Here is a 19251-nt window from a genome sequence, read left to right on the forward strand (position 1 = left end):
CGCCCGTGGGCCCAGCAAGAGGAGCCCAGCTCTGCCTGCGCAGAGCGGGACCCACCAAAGGGCTGGGACGGCTCCCTCCAAGGCCAAGCAGCTCTGAGAAGCCCGAGCGCCTCTGGGCCAGAGACTGCGTCTTGCTGGGGGGGGGGGGGTGACTCCTCCCCAGAAGGCTTTAGGCTTCTTCTCAGAATAAACACGACGGCCCAAAGGCTTCACAGCCAGCATTCTGGAAACAACAAACAGAGACAGGGAAGGCCTCCACGCGTGGCCGTTGCTGGCTCCAGCGGGGCCGTCTCCCACAGTGGCCTGTCGGGCGACCAGAGGCATCACGGAGCTGGGAATCAGGAAAAGTGGGGCCCCCGGCACTGGCCCAGGAGCCATGACACACGTAGCTGCCCAAGGGCTTGATCCCCGGGTACGCAGCAGATAAGGGAGATAATCTGTCCCCCCAATGGATAAGAGAGAGGCTCAGAGGGGCATTCATGGACGAGATCGCCACACGGGCGACAAGGCCCCAGGAAGGCACCCGGCAGTCCGGCAGCTGCGCCCTGGACCGGCCACAGCGAGAAGCCAGTCCGCGAGCTCCAGGAGCCAGCACCGACCCACGAACCCGGGGAGACAGCAAAGACCCCGCGTTGCACAATTTGCTGCTAGGATGTGTCCTCGTGGGGTGACCCCTCCATGCGTGGGGGAGCCGGGGGGGGGAACGGAGTGGGACTGGCAGGGCGCGTGGGGTTTGTCCTTGGGGACAGAAGTGTTCTAAAATTGGTGGTGACGGTTGCGCAACCTGCAAGGACCAGAAACGCCACGGAAGCTTTGAAGGGCTGAGTCCTTCGGAGCGCGACCCACATCTCGGCGAAACCGTCACAGAGCAGGGGGCACGGAAGGCGAGGACCGTCCACAGCTGGGCCGTGAAAGCTCCGCGCCGTGTCCCCTGGGGGGTTACTGTCCGCGGAGTGAGCAGGGCCCGCGACCCGCCACCCCACCAGGGCCATCCGGCTTGAGGCAGAGGGTGCCGCACCCCCAGAGAAGTCGAATTCCTTCTTCCCGGGGCTGGGGGGGACCCCCGGCCGGTCTCCCCACCAGCAGAGCCCAGCTGCCTGCCGGGGACCACAGGTGGACCCAGAGCCCCAGGCTGCCGGAGCAGGTGCCCGGCACTGCAAAGTCACCGCATCCCTCTACAGACGGCCCCCGCCCCGCCCCTCCTACTGGGGCCTGAGGCTGGCCGGCGGCCCAGGGGGGTCCCAGCAGCACAACCCGTAGGGCCCCTCATTCAGGTTCATTGAGAACCGTCGTGCGGCAGGGACGGGGCGTGACGCCCAGCAGGCCTGTCCCCGGAGCTGGCCTCCCAGGGAGGACTCCCGGACATGGGCCCGTGTCCTTGGCACCACCCTGCTGCCCATCCCCCACCCCACCCTCGGCACAGGGGAGACGTCGGTAGGGGCCGGGCCTGGGCCGCCGGCTCCCCCGCTCCTGGCCTGACTCACAAGGATGGGCTCGCCGTCTCCTCGGCCAGCTCCGGGCCAGCTGTCGGGGCTGCCCAAGGCCATGTGCCCAGGCCAGCAGGTGGGTGACAGCTGCGCGGCCCCTCTTCGTGGGGAAGGCGGAGGCGCACCACAGCCTCGCCAGGGGTGATCAAGGACAGGCCCGGCGGCATCCTGTGGGGGGACCTGTGGGGCCCCGCCCAGTCCCCCAGTCCCCGGGAAAACACTGCCCCACCCCACACAACCTGTGACAGGTGAGTGACCCCTCGGCTGCCCAGAACCAGCCCCTGCACTAGCCCTGTCCTGCCACTTCCTCTGCCAGGGCCGGAGCCGTGGCCGGGGCCTCGAGGTTCTAAGCCCCCACCACGCCCGGGGCTGGTGGGGCGACAGGGACCCACGTCCTCCCAGAAACCCGCACGTGCCCAGCTCTGGGCAGCCGCTCTCACGTGGCTCTGGCTGCTGATCTAACCCCAGGGTGACCATCAGGAGACGCCCCCCAAACCCCACTCCGGACCCCCAGGTGCCCTGTCTCGGCCCCGGCCCTGGCAGAGGAAGCCAGGGGGCTTGGTGTGGACATAGCCCAGACAGACCACCGGGGACTGGCTCCGGCCCAGCGTCCCCTGACCTCGCTTCCTCTGCGGGGGGCGGGGAGGCCTCAGGCCACCGCCCTGCTGGTGCCCATTCTGTGCGAGAGGCAGGCCTGGCCCGTGGACGTGCTGGTGCCCAGGCTGCCTGCACGTCGGTTCCCTCATGTTCTTCCCAAGCCTCCTCCAGGTGGATGCGGCCGCATGAGTAGAGAGGGGAGGCCGGCTGAGAGCGTGAGGCAGGCCGGGACCCCCCAGGGAGGGACTCTGGAACAAATCACGAGTTGGGGGGTCAACTACAGCCCTGCGGGGTCTCTCAGGACCCCTCCATCAAGGCCTCCCTCCCTCTGATCCTGCCGGCCTCTCCCCACTTCTAGAGGCCCCCTGCAGCCTCCTGCTCCCCCGAACCCCTCTGCTTTCTTCTGTAACAACCTCAGCCACGGGCCCCAGGCCCTCCCCGAACGGCAGGACTTCATCTGGACGCCCGACACCCACAAAGACTGTTTCCAAACAAGGTCTCCGCCGGGCAGGGGTTACAGGGGTCGGTGGTGTATCCAGGCGCCCACTGAGATGGGGAAGAGCGGGTCGGCGGAGAAGTCTCCCAGATAAAGGAGGGGTGCGTGCACCCCAAGGCAGTGACCACCGGGACAGGGCCAGGCCAGCCCACCCCGGGAAAGGTTCTGTAGCCGGGTGACAGCAGAGGACCAGCCACTAGGACAGACGACTCTGTCCATAGGTCAGAATGAGAGCAGGGGCGAGGGCGGGGGCCCAAGCAGGGAGGCACGATGCGGCTCTCCACTCAGCCTGGAAGCCTTCGTGCCCCCGCCCCCGGCCCCAGGGCAGCAGAAGTCAACAGCGGAACGGGGCTGTGGGCGTGACACCCGGGAGGTCAGGGCCATGGGCGCAATGGGTCCTGGCGGGGGCTGAGTGGGCCTCACGGGTGGGACCCCCAGGGACAAGGTGGCAGAAGAGTCCACACACGAAAGCCAGGGGCACCGGCATGCCTGATTCAAGGCCACCTAAGGCCAGGGAGGTGGTCTGGCTTCCTAGGGACCGGAGTCCAGGCCAGGCCCCTAGTCCAGGCTCGGCCTGATAGGAGTGAGAGGTTCCCCGGCGGCCGGGGATCAGGAGGCCACACTCGGGCGAACTCGTCCAAGACGCCCCCTCCGCCCCCCAAGGTGATGACCCTACGTTTGAAGCAGCAAGCTCTGCCCATGGGGGGTGTGCACCCCTGCGTGAAGAGGTCGTGTGCGGGGGCACACACCGAGGTCACCTGCGTGTGCGTGTGTGTGCACGTGAGGCGCACAGTGTGTGCGAGCGTTTGTGTGTTTCCAGGTATCTGCGGGGGGGGGGGTGTGCGTGTGCAGATGTGGGTGTGGGTCTCATTTCCTCACGGAGGGCTGTGTGCATTCGTGTGTGTTCACACGTGTCCTCGCGTGTGTGAGCCTGGGTGCGTATCTGCTTGTGTGGGTGCGGGGCCCTCGGGGGAGAAGCGGCCCCTCCGAGGGAAGGGCAGAGCCCGGCTGCAGAATGTGCCCAAAGCGAAGGCAGGGCCTCCCCTGGCCCCCTGCAGAGAGGGTCACGCCTCCCCTCGCTGGCCGCAGGACACGGCCCACCGCAGCCCCTCCTGGGCACAAGGAAAGGAAGCAACACTGGGCAGAGGCACCCGAGCCTGAGCGGGTCTGGGGGTTCCTGGGGAGCGTCCGCCTCCAGCCAGGCCCCACGGCAGCAGGCCAGGAGCAGAAGCCACCGGGGCTGAGAACTGTGGCCACGGTGCATTCGCCCTGGAGCAGGGCTCCTAGCCTGTCCCCCAAGTGCCCTGGGGGCACTCTCCCCATGGAGGCGCGTCCAGCCCTGGGCCGAGCACAGGCACAAGCCAGCAGCAGAGCACAAGCCCCTGGTGGGCGGGGGGACGGGCACTGGTGTGCCGAGAGCTTCCCTGGACTCCCAGTCCCACCATCCGGTCCCCGGCGGCCCCGAGGCTCGAGTATCCGCTCTGCTCCGTTCACAGGGCCACAGACCCTGGGGACCCTCACGTGACCCTCGGAGGTGAGCGCTGCACGGACTCCCACCTTCAGCTCCAGGCCCCCCAGGGTCAGGGATTCCGAGTTCTTCCCAGAAACCACAGCAGCCTGAGTGAGCTCGGCACCCGCCCAGCACCCACTGAGGTCCCTCAGGCTTCACCTGGCCAGTCCCCTGCCTTGGGACACTCCTGGAGGAGAGGTGACTCCACTCCCTCGAGGCCACACCATCCCCTCCTCCCGGACTGGCCCCATCACTCCCGACCCATCCCACGGCAGCCCCAGCACCCCTCAGCTCTTGGCTCCCACCCCTTGCCCAGCTGGTGTCCCCCAGAATGGGGTGTCGCCTAGGGGAGGCTGAGTCTCAGAGAGATGAAGGTCTCAGCCCCAGGCCACACAGCACTGCAGTCGCGCAGCTGAGGCACCAAGAAACCCCGCACGGCCTCACATCCTGGGAAAGAGTCCGACAGCAGCCTGCACCGGCCCACGTTGCCCCGAGAGCACGCACTCGAGCCTGCCCCTCGCGGCACCCCGATTTTGCCCATATCTGAGAGCGGGTGGTGGCCCAGCTGGCTTCTGGTGTAGGTGCAGAACCCCCAGCCCCGGACCTCACTTGAGCCTCCAGCGCAGACCCTTTCTCAACGGAACCACCACCATCCCGGTCCCCACCGCAAAAGGGACCACCACCGAATCCCAAGAAGGAACCGTGGCCGGGCCCGGTGACTTTGTGAGGACGCCCCACCTGGGCCCGGCCTCTCTCTCCACCCCTGACTGTGGGGCAGTCACGGAAATAAACTTCCCGATGGCCGATGGCCGGCAACAGGGGTCTGCCCTGCCCTCTGGGCTTGGTGGCCCCCAGCAGGGCCCGCCCCCCCACCCCCGCCGCCCCCTCCAGCACAGTCTTTGCTCACGCAGGGCCAAGCCTCCCCGGCGCTTAACCAGCATGAGGGTCTGGGAGGTGCTCGCCGCTGCCCCCTTTTACAGACGAGACCATGTCCGGGAGACTCGGGCGGGTGGGAGGGGGCTCTGAATGCCGGGCGTCCATCAGGAAGCCGGGGACCCCACGCTTGCTCTCCCCAGCACCCACGTGGGGACCAGCACGGAGCCCTGCACCCCGGCCCAGTACCCACCGCCGCCAGCCAGGGCTGACCCTCCCACGGGGGACACAGCTCTGCCCTTCCCGGGCCGCCGAGGAGACCTCCCCTTGCGCTCCTGACAGCTTCTTTCTCCGTAAGTCACTGCACCGACACGTTATAATTACACGGACGGCAGCTGTTTACGCAAACACTTGCGAGACACGCAAAGCCCCTTGCTTCTCTGGAGTGGGGGAGGGGTTGGGTGCCCAGGACACAGCCCAGGGGAGGGAGGGGCGTGCTGAGCCCCCCGCAGGGCAGCCCGGGCTCCACATAGAGTGCAAGAGGCTGACGTGGGGGACAGCCTCCATCCCAGGGCCAGTCCCGGCACGCGCGCACACACACACACACACACACACACACACACACACACCACGCCTGCCAGTAGTTCCAAGGCCGCATCCTAAGGCTGGACCCTCACCTCCCAGCCAGCAGGCTGCCTGGAGCACTGGCCCTGGGCCACCTGGATGCCCGGATGCCGGTCCCCAAAGCTTTTCCAGGCCCGGGGCTGCTGCCCTCCAGCCCCCCGGGCCAGCTGGGGCTGCTGCTGCCCAGACTCTGAGCCATGCCCCGGCGACAGCATGCTCTCCCAGCCCTGGGACTCTGCTGCCTGGCAAGTGTTTCCTGAGGGACTGACACCCACACCCTAAACCCAACAGACAGACCTCACGTCAGCTCCATTCCCCCAGGAGCAAATGCCTTCCGATGGGGCCGTGCCCAGGGGACCCTGCGCAGGGCCGCACACACTGGGCCCGGCTCCAGGCGGGGAGACCCCGGAGAGCCCGTCACATGTGCTCCCAGCTTTGTTTCGGCTGGAGTAGCCTGTGCCAGAGCTCCGGTGACATGTGGGTGGGACTCTGGCCCCCGGGCCATGGCCCCAGGGCAGGGACCCCCCTCCCACGCTGGTGGAGGAGGGCTGGAGCGGGCCAAGCCCGGGGGGGGGAGAAAGCCCAGCCCCTCCTGGTAGCAGACGCTGGCCTCTAGCCGCCCCCGGCCCCTGTGGCCACCGCAGCTGCCCACCACTGCCAGGAGGCCAGGCAGCCACGGGTAAACACGCGGCTGGCGCCATCAGTCTGGCCGAGCAAGGCGCCGGACCCCAGGTTCCCCCTGGCCAGCTAGATGCGGCCACCTGGGCCTCTCCCGCTGTCCAGGAGGCCTGGGTACCCACTGAGGCCCAACTCCTCCAAGCCTCTGGCCGGTGGGCTCTGTCCTGTGGGCAGTCACCTCATCCCAGCTCCCCATGTAGGCTGCTGGGTAGCCAGGCAGGGCTCCCGAGAACTGGCTCTCAGCCTGGAGAGGGGCTTCCTGCACCAAGACCACAGACAGGCAAAGGGCTGTGGTGGCCTGGGACCCAAAGGCCACACTCCCACCCCTTCCCGGAGGCCCTTGGTCCTGGCCACCTCCTCCCCTGGACACCTGGGGCCAATGCAGGCCCTCCTGCCCCAGTTACCTGAGCCCGAGGCATCCAAGAGACTGGCCTGCACCTCTGCTGCCCACCCCCCCACCAGAGGCTTCAGCAGGGCCGCGCCAACACCAAGGCCTGCCCACCTCCACCGAGCTGGGGTCTCTAGGGGTCCTTCCCGCCAGCGGCTCCTCCTGCCAGGCTCTGCTCAGGGTGGGGAAAGGGTTAATTTCCATGCAAAAGAGGAAACCACGGCTCAGGAAGCATCATGCCTGCAGTGGGGGGACTGGGGGGGGCACCCCGTCAGGCTGGGGGGGGGGGCTGGGGGGCAGCCGTATTGGGCAGAGGGCTGGCCCAGGGGCGCGGCCAGCGGACTCACCGGGGTCGAAGTGCGAGCTGAAGGCGAAGCTGGGGTTGAAGAAGGACGAAGACATGGCCGGGGCCGGCGGCGCGGCGGGCATCCCCGGCTGACGCTGCGCTCAGGACGCCCGGGGCCCCGGCCCGCGCCGCGCCATCGCCCGAGCGGCCGCCGCAGGTGCGGAGCGCGCCCTGCCCGCCGGCCGGCCGAGCGCCCACCGCAGCAGCCGCAGCCGCGGGCCCGGGGCGGGCGCGGGGGCCGGGCCGGGGCGGGGGCGGTGCGGGCGCGGGCGGCGGCGGCGGCGGCGGCGGACGAGGCGGCGCCGCGGGGCTCCGGGGCTGGTGCAGTCCGAAAACACCGGCGGGAGCGCGCGCGGGGCGGGGGGGGCTCCCTCCCGGGCTTGGGGGGGGCCGGAGACGCGCGGAGGGGGGAGGCTGGGGGGGGCGCGCCCGGAGACGCGCAGCGCGGAGGGGGGAGGCGCGGAGGCTGGGGCAGGGGGACAGAGGGACGCAGGATGGGAGACCTGGGGACGCGGGGGAGGGAGGAGGCTGGGGGCGCGGAGGCAGGAGGGGGCCCCGCGACGCGGGCGAGGCCAGGGCGGCACAGGCGGGGGTGGGCACCGTGGCACGCAGGAGGAATACGAAAGCGCGCGCAGGGGGGCCCGGAGGCGCGCGGGGGGCCACGCGCACGGGGCTCGGGGCTGGCACGCGGCCCGCACACGCAGGTTTCGGGGGCGGATCGGGGTCCGGCCCCGCGCCCTTGGGGCGGCGCTCGCGCGGGGGGGGGGGAGCGGGGGGTGTTTTGCACCGGCCGCCCCCGCTGGGCCACGCCGCGACGACCGGGGAGGAGGAGGCGGTCGCCCCCGCAGGGAGTGCACCGCGCCGGGCGTTTGGGGCGGCGCGGCGGCACCGGGCACCCGGCGACCGTCACCCCCCAGGCCGCGCCATCTTGCACGGCTGCGGCGCCCGCTGCAGGGGGGCCCGTGGGGCGCGGGGCGGGGTGGGGTGCTGCGGCCAACGCCCCTCCTCCCTGTGGCGCTGGGGAGCTGCGGGGGAGCGGGCAGCTGGGCTTTACGTAACTCGGATCGCGCTGGTTCATGCGTCCATTCATTCCGCGGAGTAGCACAGCCGCTGGCAGGGCCGCTGGGGGCAGCGGTGCTGTGGGGGCGGGAGGGGCGCTTGCCCCCAGCAGGGCTGGCGGGGCTCTGGGGAGAGCACGGGTAGGTCAGGGCCCCCCGCAGAGCCGTCGCCCCGTAGGGAGAGGGTGTCAGAACGTGACCTTGTCCTTCTAAGAGGGCCTCTTGTGTAGAAAGTACCTGATGGCCAGAGGAATGGTCCCGTGGGGTCCCTGAAGGGGCAGCCCCACCCCACCAGGGGCCTGCGGAGGGTTAGGGGATCCAGACCCTTCTTTCTGGCCCTAATGGTGTGAAGTTGCTGTAAGCAGCTTTGGCCCCCAGGCCGAAGTGGAGGGCAGTGAAGGAGCCACAGGTGGAGTGGCCAGTAGAGGCCTGGTCAGCGGCAAATGCTCAGACCCCGGGGGCTTGGAAGGCAGGAGGCTGCCGAGGGTGGGGTGTCTGAGGCCTGTGATCTGGCTTCTCCCCGCAGTCAGGGATCTCTGCTTCCTGCCCGAGCAGGTGCCCCACATACCTGGACCCCAACCAATCCAGGGGCACCCCTTAGGGACAGGCAGGGGAGATGTCCAGTAGCCCTAAGTAGCCTCTGTCCAGAGCCTCTGCACCACTGTGGCTGGCCTCAGTGACCAGGGTCAGAAGACAGTCCTCCAAGCTAGTTCCCCTGTGAACACGTGTGCGCGCGCACCCCCAGCACTCAGGGGCCCCTGTAGCAGAAGCCTCGGGCTGAGGATGGGCCCATCTCAGAGCTCTGGGGCTCTGGACCCTCGCCTGGGCTCCAGGCAGGGCAGGAGAAGACCCGGGGGGCTCCAGGTGCAACAATCCCACCGCATCCCACCTTACTGACTCCCGTTCCCACCCCAGCCCGCCCCCGGGGAACCAGGATCCTCTGAGGTTTTCCTGGAACCCGGAGCCCTGCTGCTCCCTGGGCATGGTGACCGTTGAACTAGAGATATCCCAGATCCCTGCACCATTAGTCTGTTCCTTGGGTTGGGGCTCCCATGTGAGGCCGGGCAGCGAGCACTCTCCGCCGTCCGCCTGTCCCTTGGGGCAGGGAGGCGGGCGCTGGAATGCAGGGGAGGGTCTGTGTGCTTCCCTTCCTGTAGGCAGAGGCAGGAAGTGCTGTGCTTCTGGGGGCTCCTAGCCCAAGGCCTCCAGGTCCACAGGAGCCTGCCCCACGCTGGCATGAGGAAGCCAGGACCAGGCTCTTCGACCCTGTGGTGGGCACAGCGGAGCTCCTTGGGGCCGGCCAGGCTGCCGCGGACTCTTCCCTTGGCCTCCGGCTGGAGGTCCAGGCCCTCGAGCTCTGAGAAAAGACAGGACAGGAAAGGACCCGCACACCAGCAGGAAAAAGCGCTACTGTGGGCAGGTCCTGAGTTCCGGGACCTTGCTTGTCCCGCGGCAGGGGCGGGGCGGTGGAGAGGCCAGTCCCAGTGCAGAGCGCAGGTGGGGGTGAAAGGGGGGCAGGGGTGGACCTACCAATCTGGGGGTGACCGGTGGCCAGCCCACCCCAAGTTTCCCGCAAGGGCGACTTCTGCCGATCCTGGGATGGCCAGAGTCCTGAAACTATGCCCCACTCCTTCCCCTGACCTGCGGGGAGGCAGGAGGCTCCGGAGTCCTCCGCGGCCACAGCAGGGGCTGAGCCCCATAAAGGGGGGTGTGGGGGTGCCACATGCCTGAGTAACCACTGGCTGAGGGGCCGGCCTGTCCCGAGGGGCGTGCACCACAGAGGCCAGGCCAAGCTTTGCTAGCACAGGGCAGCGTGGGCCCTAGGCCCACGGAGACCGAGGTCAGAGGCGAGATGCCCCTGGGCCTCTGGTCACAGAGACCTCCGGGGCAGACGGTGTCCGGCACGAGTCCTGCCTGCCCACGTTTAGGACGGCAGAGGGAGGGCACCTGTCCCTGGAAGGACCCGCAGGGGTGGGCCTGGCCGGGAAGGGGGTGTGACTCATATGCAGGGGGGCGTGCGGCCGGGGAGGGTGCCCAGGGGACCCCCGGGAGCTCGGGAGTCGTGTCCGGCAGCAGGCGAGCGGGCACGAGAAGTGGGGAGACGTTTGGGTGTCACCAAAGCACTGACTGGGGCGGGGGCGGCCGTGCTCCGGGACAGAAGCCGAGTGAGGGACCCCGTGTCCCCAACCATAGGGACGCGGTGGGGTTGAGCAGCGCCTGCCGAAGGGGCAGGCCGGGCCTTCCGCAAGACGCTTCCCCCGCAGGGCAGGTGGGGCGGGGCTCGACGCTGGGTCAGCCCCTGGGTGAGGCGCCTGCGGGTCCGTGTTTTCTGTCTGATTCAGGCTTTATTCAAAGCGTGGTTTCCCATTCCGCGTATTTCTTTTTTTAATTGAGGAGAAATTCATATAACATAAAACTCGTTTCTTAAAAGATTTTATTTATTTATTTGACAGACAGAGATCACAAGTGGGCAGAGTCAGGCAGAGAGAGAGAGAGAGAGGAGGAAGCAGGCTCCCGGCTGAGCAGAGAGCCCGATGCGGGGCTCGATCCCAGGACCCTGAGATCATGACCTGAGCCGAAGGCAGAGGCTTCACCGACTGAGCCCCCCAGGCGCCCCAAAACAAACCATTGTTTTCAAACATGAACAATTCAGTGGCATTTAGCACATTCAGAATGTGCAACCAACCCCTTACTCAGTTCTAGAACATTCTCCCCACTCCAAAACCCCATCCCGCTAAACATGAGTTCCTCACTCCTTCTCCTCCAGCCCTCGGCAACCAGCGACCCGCTTTCCGTCCGTGTGGATTTGCCGACTCCGGATGTGGCACACACGGGACCAGGTGCTGTGTGGTCCTCTGTGACCGGCTTCTTCCCCTCGCTGGGGGGTGTCCACCATGTCCGTGGCACACGGTTCATCCCTTTGGTGCAGAACGGCCTCCCACTGCAGGGACAGTGTGTCGAGGGGCGCTCAGTGCTGCCCGCTGGGGGCCTCGGGGTGCGTGCGGACGGGTGTGCTGGCGAGTGTCGGGGGCCGAGTGTGTAACCCTCCACCGTCGGTCCGAGTCATTCCGGTCTTGTGAACTCAGCCCAGGAGCAGGAGACGTTCCCCTGGACAGAGAGACGCTGAAGTAGCATCTCTACAAGCAAAACACTGGCATCTGTTCGGACTCCACCCGCAGATGGCCGTCGGACATTTCTGGAGCTTTGTCAGCTCAGTGGCCTCACACGAAGCTGCGACACAAGGTAGCGCCCAGCACATTCTGTGAATTCCCCAGTGACGTGGGAGCTACTCTCCCACGGAGAAAAGGCAGGTCTCAGGGCCGCGTCCACACTGTGCAAAACGACCGGGGAGATCCGCACAGAGAAAGTGGTGGTCGGGTGCTGGGAAGGGCTGCACCCCGGGGTCTCTGCGCTGGTGCTGGATCATGGCTCCGTGCCTGAAGGTCCGTGGACGTGAGGGGCCTCCAGCCAGCCCAGAGCCAGGAGGGGCTCTCAGGGTGCATCCGTCTCTGTCTCCCCGTTCTCAGCCTGGCGACTGTCCTGCGAGGTCCTCTCCCAGCGGAGAGGCCAGCCCTGGCCGAGGTCACACAGGTCTGCTCCCCTGACTGCGGAAGTCCGCGTGGCCTCCCGGGTTTCCTCCTCTCCCCTCACCTTTATGGCCGGCCCTGACACGGCTCTCCGGACCCCCACAGTGACCCAGGGACGAAGCACAGCTCCCCGGCCCGGAGGCTTGCTGGAGGAGGTCCCATTGTCCAGTGGCTTCTGGCGGTTTCTCGGACATGCTGGCCAGCCTGCACCCCCGGGTGACCCTGGCAGGCCTCTGGGCCCCTCTCTGGGCCCACCACACTCCTGTCACCCTGTAAGGCCAGAGGGCAGGGGTGTACCTAATCAGTAGACAGAAACTTCTCCTGCTGCCCGGTGCAGTCCACTCTCTCCAGCCCCGCCCTGGGCTTGGGGAGGCCGGGCGCTGCGGGCGGTCAGTGTGCCCGGCCCAGCGTGGCTGTGCCAAGCGCCAGCGAACCCCTGGGGGCCCCGAGTGCCAGGCCGGAGTGCCCGGGAGGGGCAGGGGCGGAGAGGACAGGTGCAGCCAAGCTGTAAACAGACCCAGTGGCTACAGGTATAAAAGCAGGGGCCCCCACAGGCTCTGAGCACCCCCAGCCCGACCTGCCTCCCCAGAACCCTCGAGGGAAGCCAGGCGGAGGTGAGCCCTGCCCCGGGAGGGGTGGTTACGGGCTCTGGGCCCAGCCAGGGCTGCCCACGCTGCACGGTCAAAGCTTGCGGCCTCCTTCTCATCCATAGGACACTCGGAGGCCCAAGGGACCGAGGAGACCCCAGGGAGGTCCAGGGGAGGCGGGAAAGGGAGGGGCAGCCCCAAGGGAGCCCCAGGCTTAGAGGCAGCCGTGTGTGCCTGGGTCTGCCAGGGTGAGCACGAGGGCTTGTGTGGGCCCCTGCGAGAGTGCTCGGAGTTGGGGAGCAGGGCGGGGAGGAAGGCTGAGACCTGCTCACTGACCTCAGGGCCCCAGGTGCTGAGTGGGGGGCCAGGGAGCTTGGCAGGGCAGAGGGCCCAAGGCCAACCGACCCACCGACTCCGGCGGGCACACGAAGTCAGCTCAGGACCCTCTGGGACCCAGTCCCCATCCCATGAGGTCCCGTCTGCCGCATTCCCCTGCCAGCCCAGCCTGGGACTCCGGCCCCAACTGCTGGGGCCCCGGCTCAACGACCCTACCCCAGCCTCCAGCCCACGCAGCATTTTTTTCTCATGTCGGCGTTGATGATGGTGGTCCACAGGGGTCTGGGGTGGGCCGAGGTCCCTGGCAGCCTTGGGAGGGCATTCAGGGCACAGCAATGCTGGGGACAGGTCGGGGGTCCTAGCCAGGCTTTCGAGCTCAGTCCTGCTTCGGCTGTGGAAGGCAGCGAGCTGGGAGCAGAGAGGGGTCCTGTCCGAGGTGAAGGACGAAGTGGGAGCAGCCCAGGAGGCCGGGCAGAGGGCCACAGGGAACCGCAGGGCGCCGCACAGCTGGCTGGGGGTGGTGCCTGCTATTCCCACCCCTGGCTGTGGCGGGACATGTCGGCTTAGCTCTGGGGGTGAGTGAGACGCCATCCCAGGGCCTGGACTGGGGCTATAAATAAACGGCCAGCACACTGAGGCCCCAGGCCCTGTCCCCACGCCAGCTCTGATCTCCGGCTCCTCTGCCTTCCCGTGGGGGGTACCCGGGAGAGCAGGGGGCTGGACTGGGAACAGACACAGCCCAGGGCACCCGGCGTGCTCTGCAGACAGGACGTCCACCCCGGTTTCAGCCAGACCTGGCCTGGGGTGTGGCCCAGCCCCTCCCTCCCGAAGCGTGGGACACTGGTTCTGGCCCGGCCCAAGGGGCAGGCGGGGCGGCCCCGGCTTCCAGAATGGAGTTCTGAGATTCGGGGATGGGAAGGCCAATCAGGGGCTCTGCTCAAGCCCTGTCCTGTGGGCCTCTGTGGCCCAGGTCTGTCCTGGCTCGCGGTTGACCACCCCCACCCCACCTCCCAGGCCAGCCCCCCAGGACCCGGCTTTCAGGCAGGATGTGCGGGGGACCCAGCTCCGGGCCCCCTACAGGCCATAAATCCCTTTCCCCGGGACCTCCCTTCTCTCTTGGCTCCTCCCAAGGCCCTGAGAAGGGGCACGATGGGCAGGGGTCTCTCCATTTCACAGATGCTGACCCTGAGGCCCAGGACAGCTGTGAGGCACGGCCAGAGTCAGGAAGAAGGTCGTGGTCCTGGGCCTCTACCCAGCGCTCCCTGTACCCCCGGGCTGTCAGGTTGGAGCTGCCACCTTGGACCTGTGGTTTCTCTTTCGGAGGAGAGTGAACTCCCCCGGCCACTGTCCAGCCCCACTCAGGATGCACGGGCCACTGGGCTGCTCTTCCTGGTCATGGGGGTATGTTCCAGAAGGTTCTGCCACCCCATGAACTTTCAAGAGGGCCAAGGAGCTTTTGAAACAGCTGATTTGCCTCAAGCCCCAGAACACAACCCCACCCCGGGGACAGCAACCCGAGAGCTCAGCAGGTCACAAGGCACCGCCTTGAGGGCCCCAGGACAGCCTGGTCCCCACCTGCTGGCCCCTGAGCCTGCGACCAGGCCCCCACCTGCCTGGTTGGAGTCCTGGCCTGCCCCGGTGGCTCCTGCTTGCCACCGACTCTCCTTGAGCCGGCAGTGACACGCAGACGTCCACGGGGCCTGTGGGCAGATGCCGGGGAAGGAGCAGTGGCCCTCCTGGCTCAGAGCATCCGGGCATCGCTCAATCCCGAGCCAATGCGCCACGGGTGGCCAGTGGCCAGCTGGGAGGTCCAAGTCCGTCCGGTCCGGATTCTGGGAGAACAAGGCCCTGGCTGCGGGCCCTGAGTCGTGGTGGAAGGAGGTGGGGCTCCCAGAGGACGTGGCTGAGATCGGCCTGCAGGGACAGAGGAAGTGCCCGGCAGCGTCGACGGGTCGGACGCGGCCACCACGGCTTCCAAGCAGGGCAAAGGACCACGTGCTCGTCACCTGCTCTCTGGGGGCCTCAGCCTTTTCTGTGAGACGGAAGTGACCTTCCGAGCATACAGCCAGCCAAGAGGGGGTTCTTGGGCCCATCTCCCTCCAGGGCCCTGGACACCAGAGTCTCTGCACGGCCCCAAGGGCTCTGCATGCCCCAAGGGCTTCTGCAGCCCGGGATGGGGGACCCTGCTCAGGACGCAGGGGCTGGCACCATGTGGGGCTCTGTCTGCTTCGGTCTGAGCAGAGCGCCTGCACCCCACCCGTGCACATGCTCCAAGCCGCTCCCTGTCCACCACAGGGCCAGGATGGACGACGACTTCTCCTCTCAGATGAAGAAGATGGCCTTGGCTATGGGCACGTCCCTGTCAGACAAGGACATAGAGCTGCTGCCCACGGACATGCGGCATCACGGTATGCATACCTCCTCGCCAGCGTGGCCTCCCCACCCCAGGCCCGTGGGCCCCAGAGTCCCTCTGCGGGCTCCCCTTCCCTGGGCTGAGCGGCCCGGGGACACACAAGGTGGGGAAGGGGGAAGAGCAGGCCACAAGCCTCCTGTGACCTGGGCCTGGCTGTCCTAGGCTCCTTCAACTACCTCAAGTTCCTGGAGTACATGCAGAAGTTCCAGGCCTCGGGGCAGCTGGACAGCGCCATCCGCCAGGCCTTCCAGACCCTGGACAAGGACAAGAGCGGCTTCATCGAGTGGAACGAAATCAAGTAACGGCCGGAGGCGGGGGTCGGGGTTCTGACCCAGGCCGGTGGCGGGGGTCAGGGTTCTGAACCGGGCCGGGCCCAGTCCGCCACGCCACGCCCACCCCTGCGGAGACCTGGCACCCCCCTCAGGAGACCCCAGCTGGCCTTGGGGTACGTGGGGGTGGCCAAAACAGTGTAGGTCCATAGCACCGGCGCCAGGCCCAGAGACCCCTCTCCAGCTGGGCCTCAGTTTCCCTACTTGTAAAATGGGGAGTGAGCATCTTGCAAACCACTGGGCACCGGGCAGACACCCCCTCGGCTCTAACCTGAGCCCACCCCCGCCGCAGGTACATCCTCTCCACCATTCCCAGCAGCGGGCCCACCGCCCCGCTGACCGATGAGGAGGCGGAGGCCATGATCCAGGCGGCCGACACGGACGGGGACGGGAGGATTGACTTCGAAGGTGGGTCAGCGCGGTCGACGGGGCTGGAGGGACCTCGCAGGACCTTCCAGGCCCGCCCCTCCGGGACCCCACAAAACCGTTCAGTGCCCATCTGGGCACAACACTGTGTAGGCTCCCCCTCCCCGGGCACGGAGTTCACAGCCGTCTTTGCTGGGCGCCGTCCTCCACCTCGGACAGGAAGGTGTTGGGGGTGCTGAGTGGGGGGAGGGAAGCCACTGCGGGCTGCTCAGTGGGGGAGAGGTGGGCTGAGATGGCCATGGGCAGGCTTGGCTGGACAGGGGCAGGGGTCCGGGACACCCCAGATGGGAGGGAGGTTTGAAGATCAGAACCAGGGACGGAGGCCCCCCATGGCTCCAGACGGTGGGGTCTGGTCGTCTCACAGCGCCCCCTCCCCAGTTGCTGGCCCTGGGCCAGAAGGCAGAGGGCAGCAGGGTGGCCCTGGCTCGGGGGATGGCCCAGGACTCAGCCCCCCAGCCTCTCTGTGGCTCAGTTTCCCCCACTGAGAAAGGCAGGATGATCTCAAGAGCTCTGAAAAGAATTCCTGAGAGTCACTGCAGAGACCCAGTCTGTCATAAGCCCCCAAAAGGGGCTGCCTCATCTCCTCCAAGAGGGCCGTTGTGGGGGGCACAGGGCTCTGGTCGCTCCTGCTCCCCAGAGTCCTCTGTGCCAGGAGGCCCCCTCATAGGGTGGGGCCTGCCTCCCCATTGGGTCTGCAGGGCTCAAGGGGCACACGGCAAGGGGACTATTTACTAGAAATCTGTCTCCTATTCTAGAATTTTCTGAATTGATCAAAAAGGAGAAAGTTCCAAAGAAGAAATAGTGTACGGCCAGTCCCTGGCCGGGGAAGGGGACCCCATGGGGCATCGTGGGACATCGGCATGGCCGACCAAGGAGGCCATAGGGGTGGACACAGCACGTGCCAGGAAAATGGAAGAAAAGCATCATTAAATGAACATCGCAGCCCGAGTGTTTCTTGGGGGCAGTGTATGAGCGGGGGTGGGGGTGGGGGTGGGGCCGGGGTCGGGAATGCGTGGGGCGGGGAAGGGGAGGCCAGGCGGGCAGATGCACCCAGCCCCCGCCCCTGTCTCCCCCTTGTCCCCACATCACGGGGGGCACCTGCAGCGGTGGGGTCCTACCGCCAGCTCTCGCCCCTCCCGGCACAGTGCTCTCTGTGTCTAGACCGGGGCAGGATCCCCTTCCCCAGGCGAGCTCTGCTAGGCTGCAGGGTTCACACAGCAGCCGTGTGAACACAGAGCGGGGGCACCTGCGAGCCCGGGCTGCAGCCGAAGAGGCCTGGTCTGTGCCCTGGGTCTGTGCCCTGGTCTGTGCCCTGGTCTGTGCCGTGGGTCTGTGCCCTGGGTCTGTGCGCTGGTCTGTGCCCTGGGTCTGTGCCCTGGCCTGTGCTCTGGGTCAGTCCTCCACCCCCGGCCGCCTTCACCCACCCCCAGCAGAAGCCTCCGCGCCCCAGCAGTTGCCCACCTGGTGGGCTCCAGTCCCGTGGTTTAGGTGTCAGGTGTGGGCCACGATCCCGGTCCCACCTCTCTCCCGTGCTCCTGACCCCTGTGCCCGCCGTGGCTTCCGGACACCCCGCTGCACGTGAAGAAGGCGTCTGGAACTTGCAGCGCGAGGCTGGGCTCCGCCCTCTGTGGGTTCCCGCCACTGTGCCTTCCCGCAAGCGCTGCGCCATTCCTGGGGCCCATCCGGCCAGGAGCTCTGCGGCCGCCTGCGCCATGCTGGCCCGACTCCTCCTCCACCCTGGGCACCGGTCCGGGGACAACCCTGGGGAGGGGCCCGTGTCACTCGCGGCGGGAGTGGGCTTCCTCTTTCAGCCGCTCCCCGGGACTGCAGCCTCCAGGAAGGAGGGGTCGAGGGGGCTGGACCAGCTGAGAAGCGATGGCACCGTCCCTCACGAGCACCCTCGCCCGGGCCGAGCACCCTCGCCGGGCCGTGGCAAGAAAGGGCCGACTCACACCTCCTCTCCTTCGCGGGAATCCCAGCAGCTTCACCCTCAGAACCACCCAGAGCCCCACTCCCTGCCGCCATCCTGGCCCCCACCCTCTCTTGCCTGGGGGACCACGGTGGTCCCCAGACCAGCCTCCTTGCCTCCACCCTCGGACTGTCGGGTCTCAGCACAGCAGCTGGAGGTCCTTTAAAAACAGAAGTCAGATCTGGGGCGCCGGCTGGCTCAGTGGACAGAGCAGGCGACTCTTGATCTCAGGGCTGTGCGTTCAAGCCCCATGGTGGGTACAGAGCTTACTTTAAAAAAAAAAAAAAAAAGCTGCATCGCTCCACTCAGAACCCTCTATAGGCTCCTCTCTCGGGACGCCCACATGTCATGCTCCCCTCCAGGCTCAGCTTCGGGCACACGGCTCCCCCTCGGCTCCCCTTGCGTGGCCCTCCCGGCCTGGCGTGCCCATCTGTAGCTTTACATCCGCGTGACCAACTCCCCTGTCTCCTTCCAAGTTTCTTCAAATGTCACATCCCGAAGAAGTCAGTCCGAAGCCACCTCCTGCGCAGCGCGCTTGCCCTTGCCACAGACTCTGCATCTCTGTGCAGGGGGAGGGGAGGCGTCTTTCCTCAAGTGCTCTCCGTCTCCTGATATACCATGGTACTTATTCATTATTCGTATTATGCGCAAGAAAAGCGTCAAGGACATGCGATGGGAGATCTCAGGGAAGAAAAGCTTTGAGAGGCGAGCCTGATGTTGACACCAGCTCCCCATCAGGTCTTGGTAACTGTGGTCAAGAGGCTGAGAGCTGAAGAGGGCAACCAATGGCCTCCCGGGTCTTTGGTACCTGCCAAGGAGGAAGGGGAGGGGCTTGTCTTGGGGCTCGAAGTCAGGAGTGAGGACAGGGGAACCAAGCCAGTCCTCACAGAGACCGGAGTCTGGCCTCAGCAAGCCCAACCCTTCCCCTCACTGCCCCCAAGAGCAGAAGAAATCCCTCTGGACGGGAGCCAAACACAGCTCAATGCAGTCTAGGCCCGGCCGTGCCATGTTCTGGCGCATTATCTGTGGCCGTTTTCAAGCTACGCTTCACTGGAATGCCATGGAAAGCCTGAAAGTAAAACCAGTGGTGGAGATCCACCACTCACACACCACGGCGAGAAAGCCGGTGCCGCTACTACGAGGGGATGAAGAATCATAGGGCAAGAGGTACTGCCAGACAAAGAAGGCCATTTCATAAAGACGAAGGATCCGTTTAGTGGAAAACACACGGCTCTGAATGTGTACGCACCCGCTAACAGAGCCTCGGAATTCATAAAGCAAAAATGAGCCAGCGAGATGAGAAGGGCACGGCGCACCGTGGCAGATTTTAGCAATCCTCTTGGGAACCGACAGAGCGAGGAAGAAAGGGTAAGGATACAGGAGACTAGAAACACGATGCATTAACTCCACCCAAGTGATAAAGATCACGTCTGCATCCAACAACTTCCTTCCCTTTAACCCAACAGACAGAGCCCTTACCCAAACTGACTGCACGATGGCCCCAGAGCAATCAGATTTGAAATCAGTCCGAGTTGACATGTTTTCTG

The 19251-nt window shown here is 66.6% G+C and overlaps 3 protein-coding genes and 1 long non-coding RNA gene across 6 annotated transcripts in view; 2 read left to right on the plus strand and 2 right to left on the minus strand.

Moving 5' to 3' along the window:
• AATK (apoptosis associated tyrosine kinase) overlaps positions 1 to 7086 on the minus strand; it is a 29904-nt gene extending 22818 nt beyond the window's left edge. For both annotated transcript variants that reach the window (XM_082708400.1, XM_082708399.1), the window contains exon 1: positions 7001 to 7086. In XM_082708400.1, coding sequence (XP_082564526.1) covers positions 7001 to 7082 — 82 coding nt within the window. In that variant the 5' untranslated portion in view covers positions 7083 to 7086. The remainder of the gene's footprint in view (positions 1 to 7000) is intronic.
• The window catches only part of LOC309850933, a 1194231-nt gene that overhangs the window by 795083 nt on the left and 379897 nt on the right, over positions 1 to 19251 (plus strand). The gene's annotated exons all lie outside the window — the stretch shown is intronic.
• On the minus strand, positions 12169 to 14325 carry LOC309852119 (uncharacterized protein; the record flags this gene model as incomplete). The annotated part of the gene is made up of 2 exons (XM_082708402.1): positions 12169 to 12994; positions 14177 to 14325. 2 exons carry the CDS (start codon positions 14323 to 14325, stop codon positions 12169 to 12171), a joined length of 975 nt encoding a protein of 324 aa, XP_082564528.1.
• Positions 14714 to 17495, plus strand: PVALEF (parvalbumin like EF-hand containing; the record flags this gene model as incomplete). Of its 2 annotated transcripts, XM_082708404.1 has the most annotated exons (4): positions 14714 to 14975; positions 15143 to 15278; positions 15602 to 15717; positions 16491 to 17495. In XM_082708404.1, 4 exons carry the CDS (start codon positions 14714 to 14716, stop codon positions 16535 to 16537), a joined length of 561 nt encoding a protein of 186 aa, XP_082564530.1. In that variant the 3' UTR covers positions 16538 to 17495. The 2 variants fall into 2 exon arrangements, with proteins under 2 accessions (XP_082564530.1, XP_082564529.1); XM_082708403.1 differs by lacking the exon at positions 16491 to 17495 and having other exon boundaries at positions 15602 to 16022.

The sequence above is a fragment of the Mustela nivalis genome, assembly GCF_964662115.1.
Source record: "Mustela nivalis genome assembly, chromosome: 17".
Lineage (NCBI taxonomy): Eukaryota > Metazoa > Chordata > Mammalia > Carnivora > Mustelidae > Mustela > Mustela nivalis.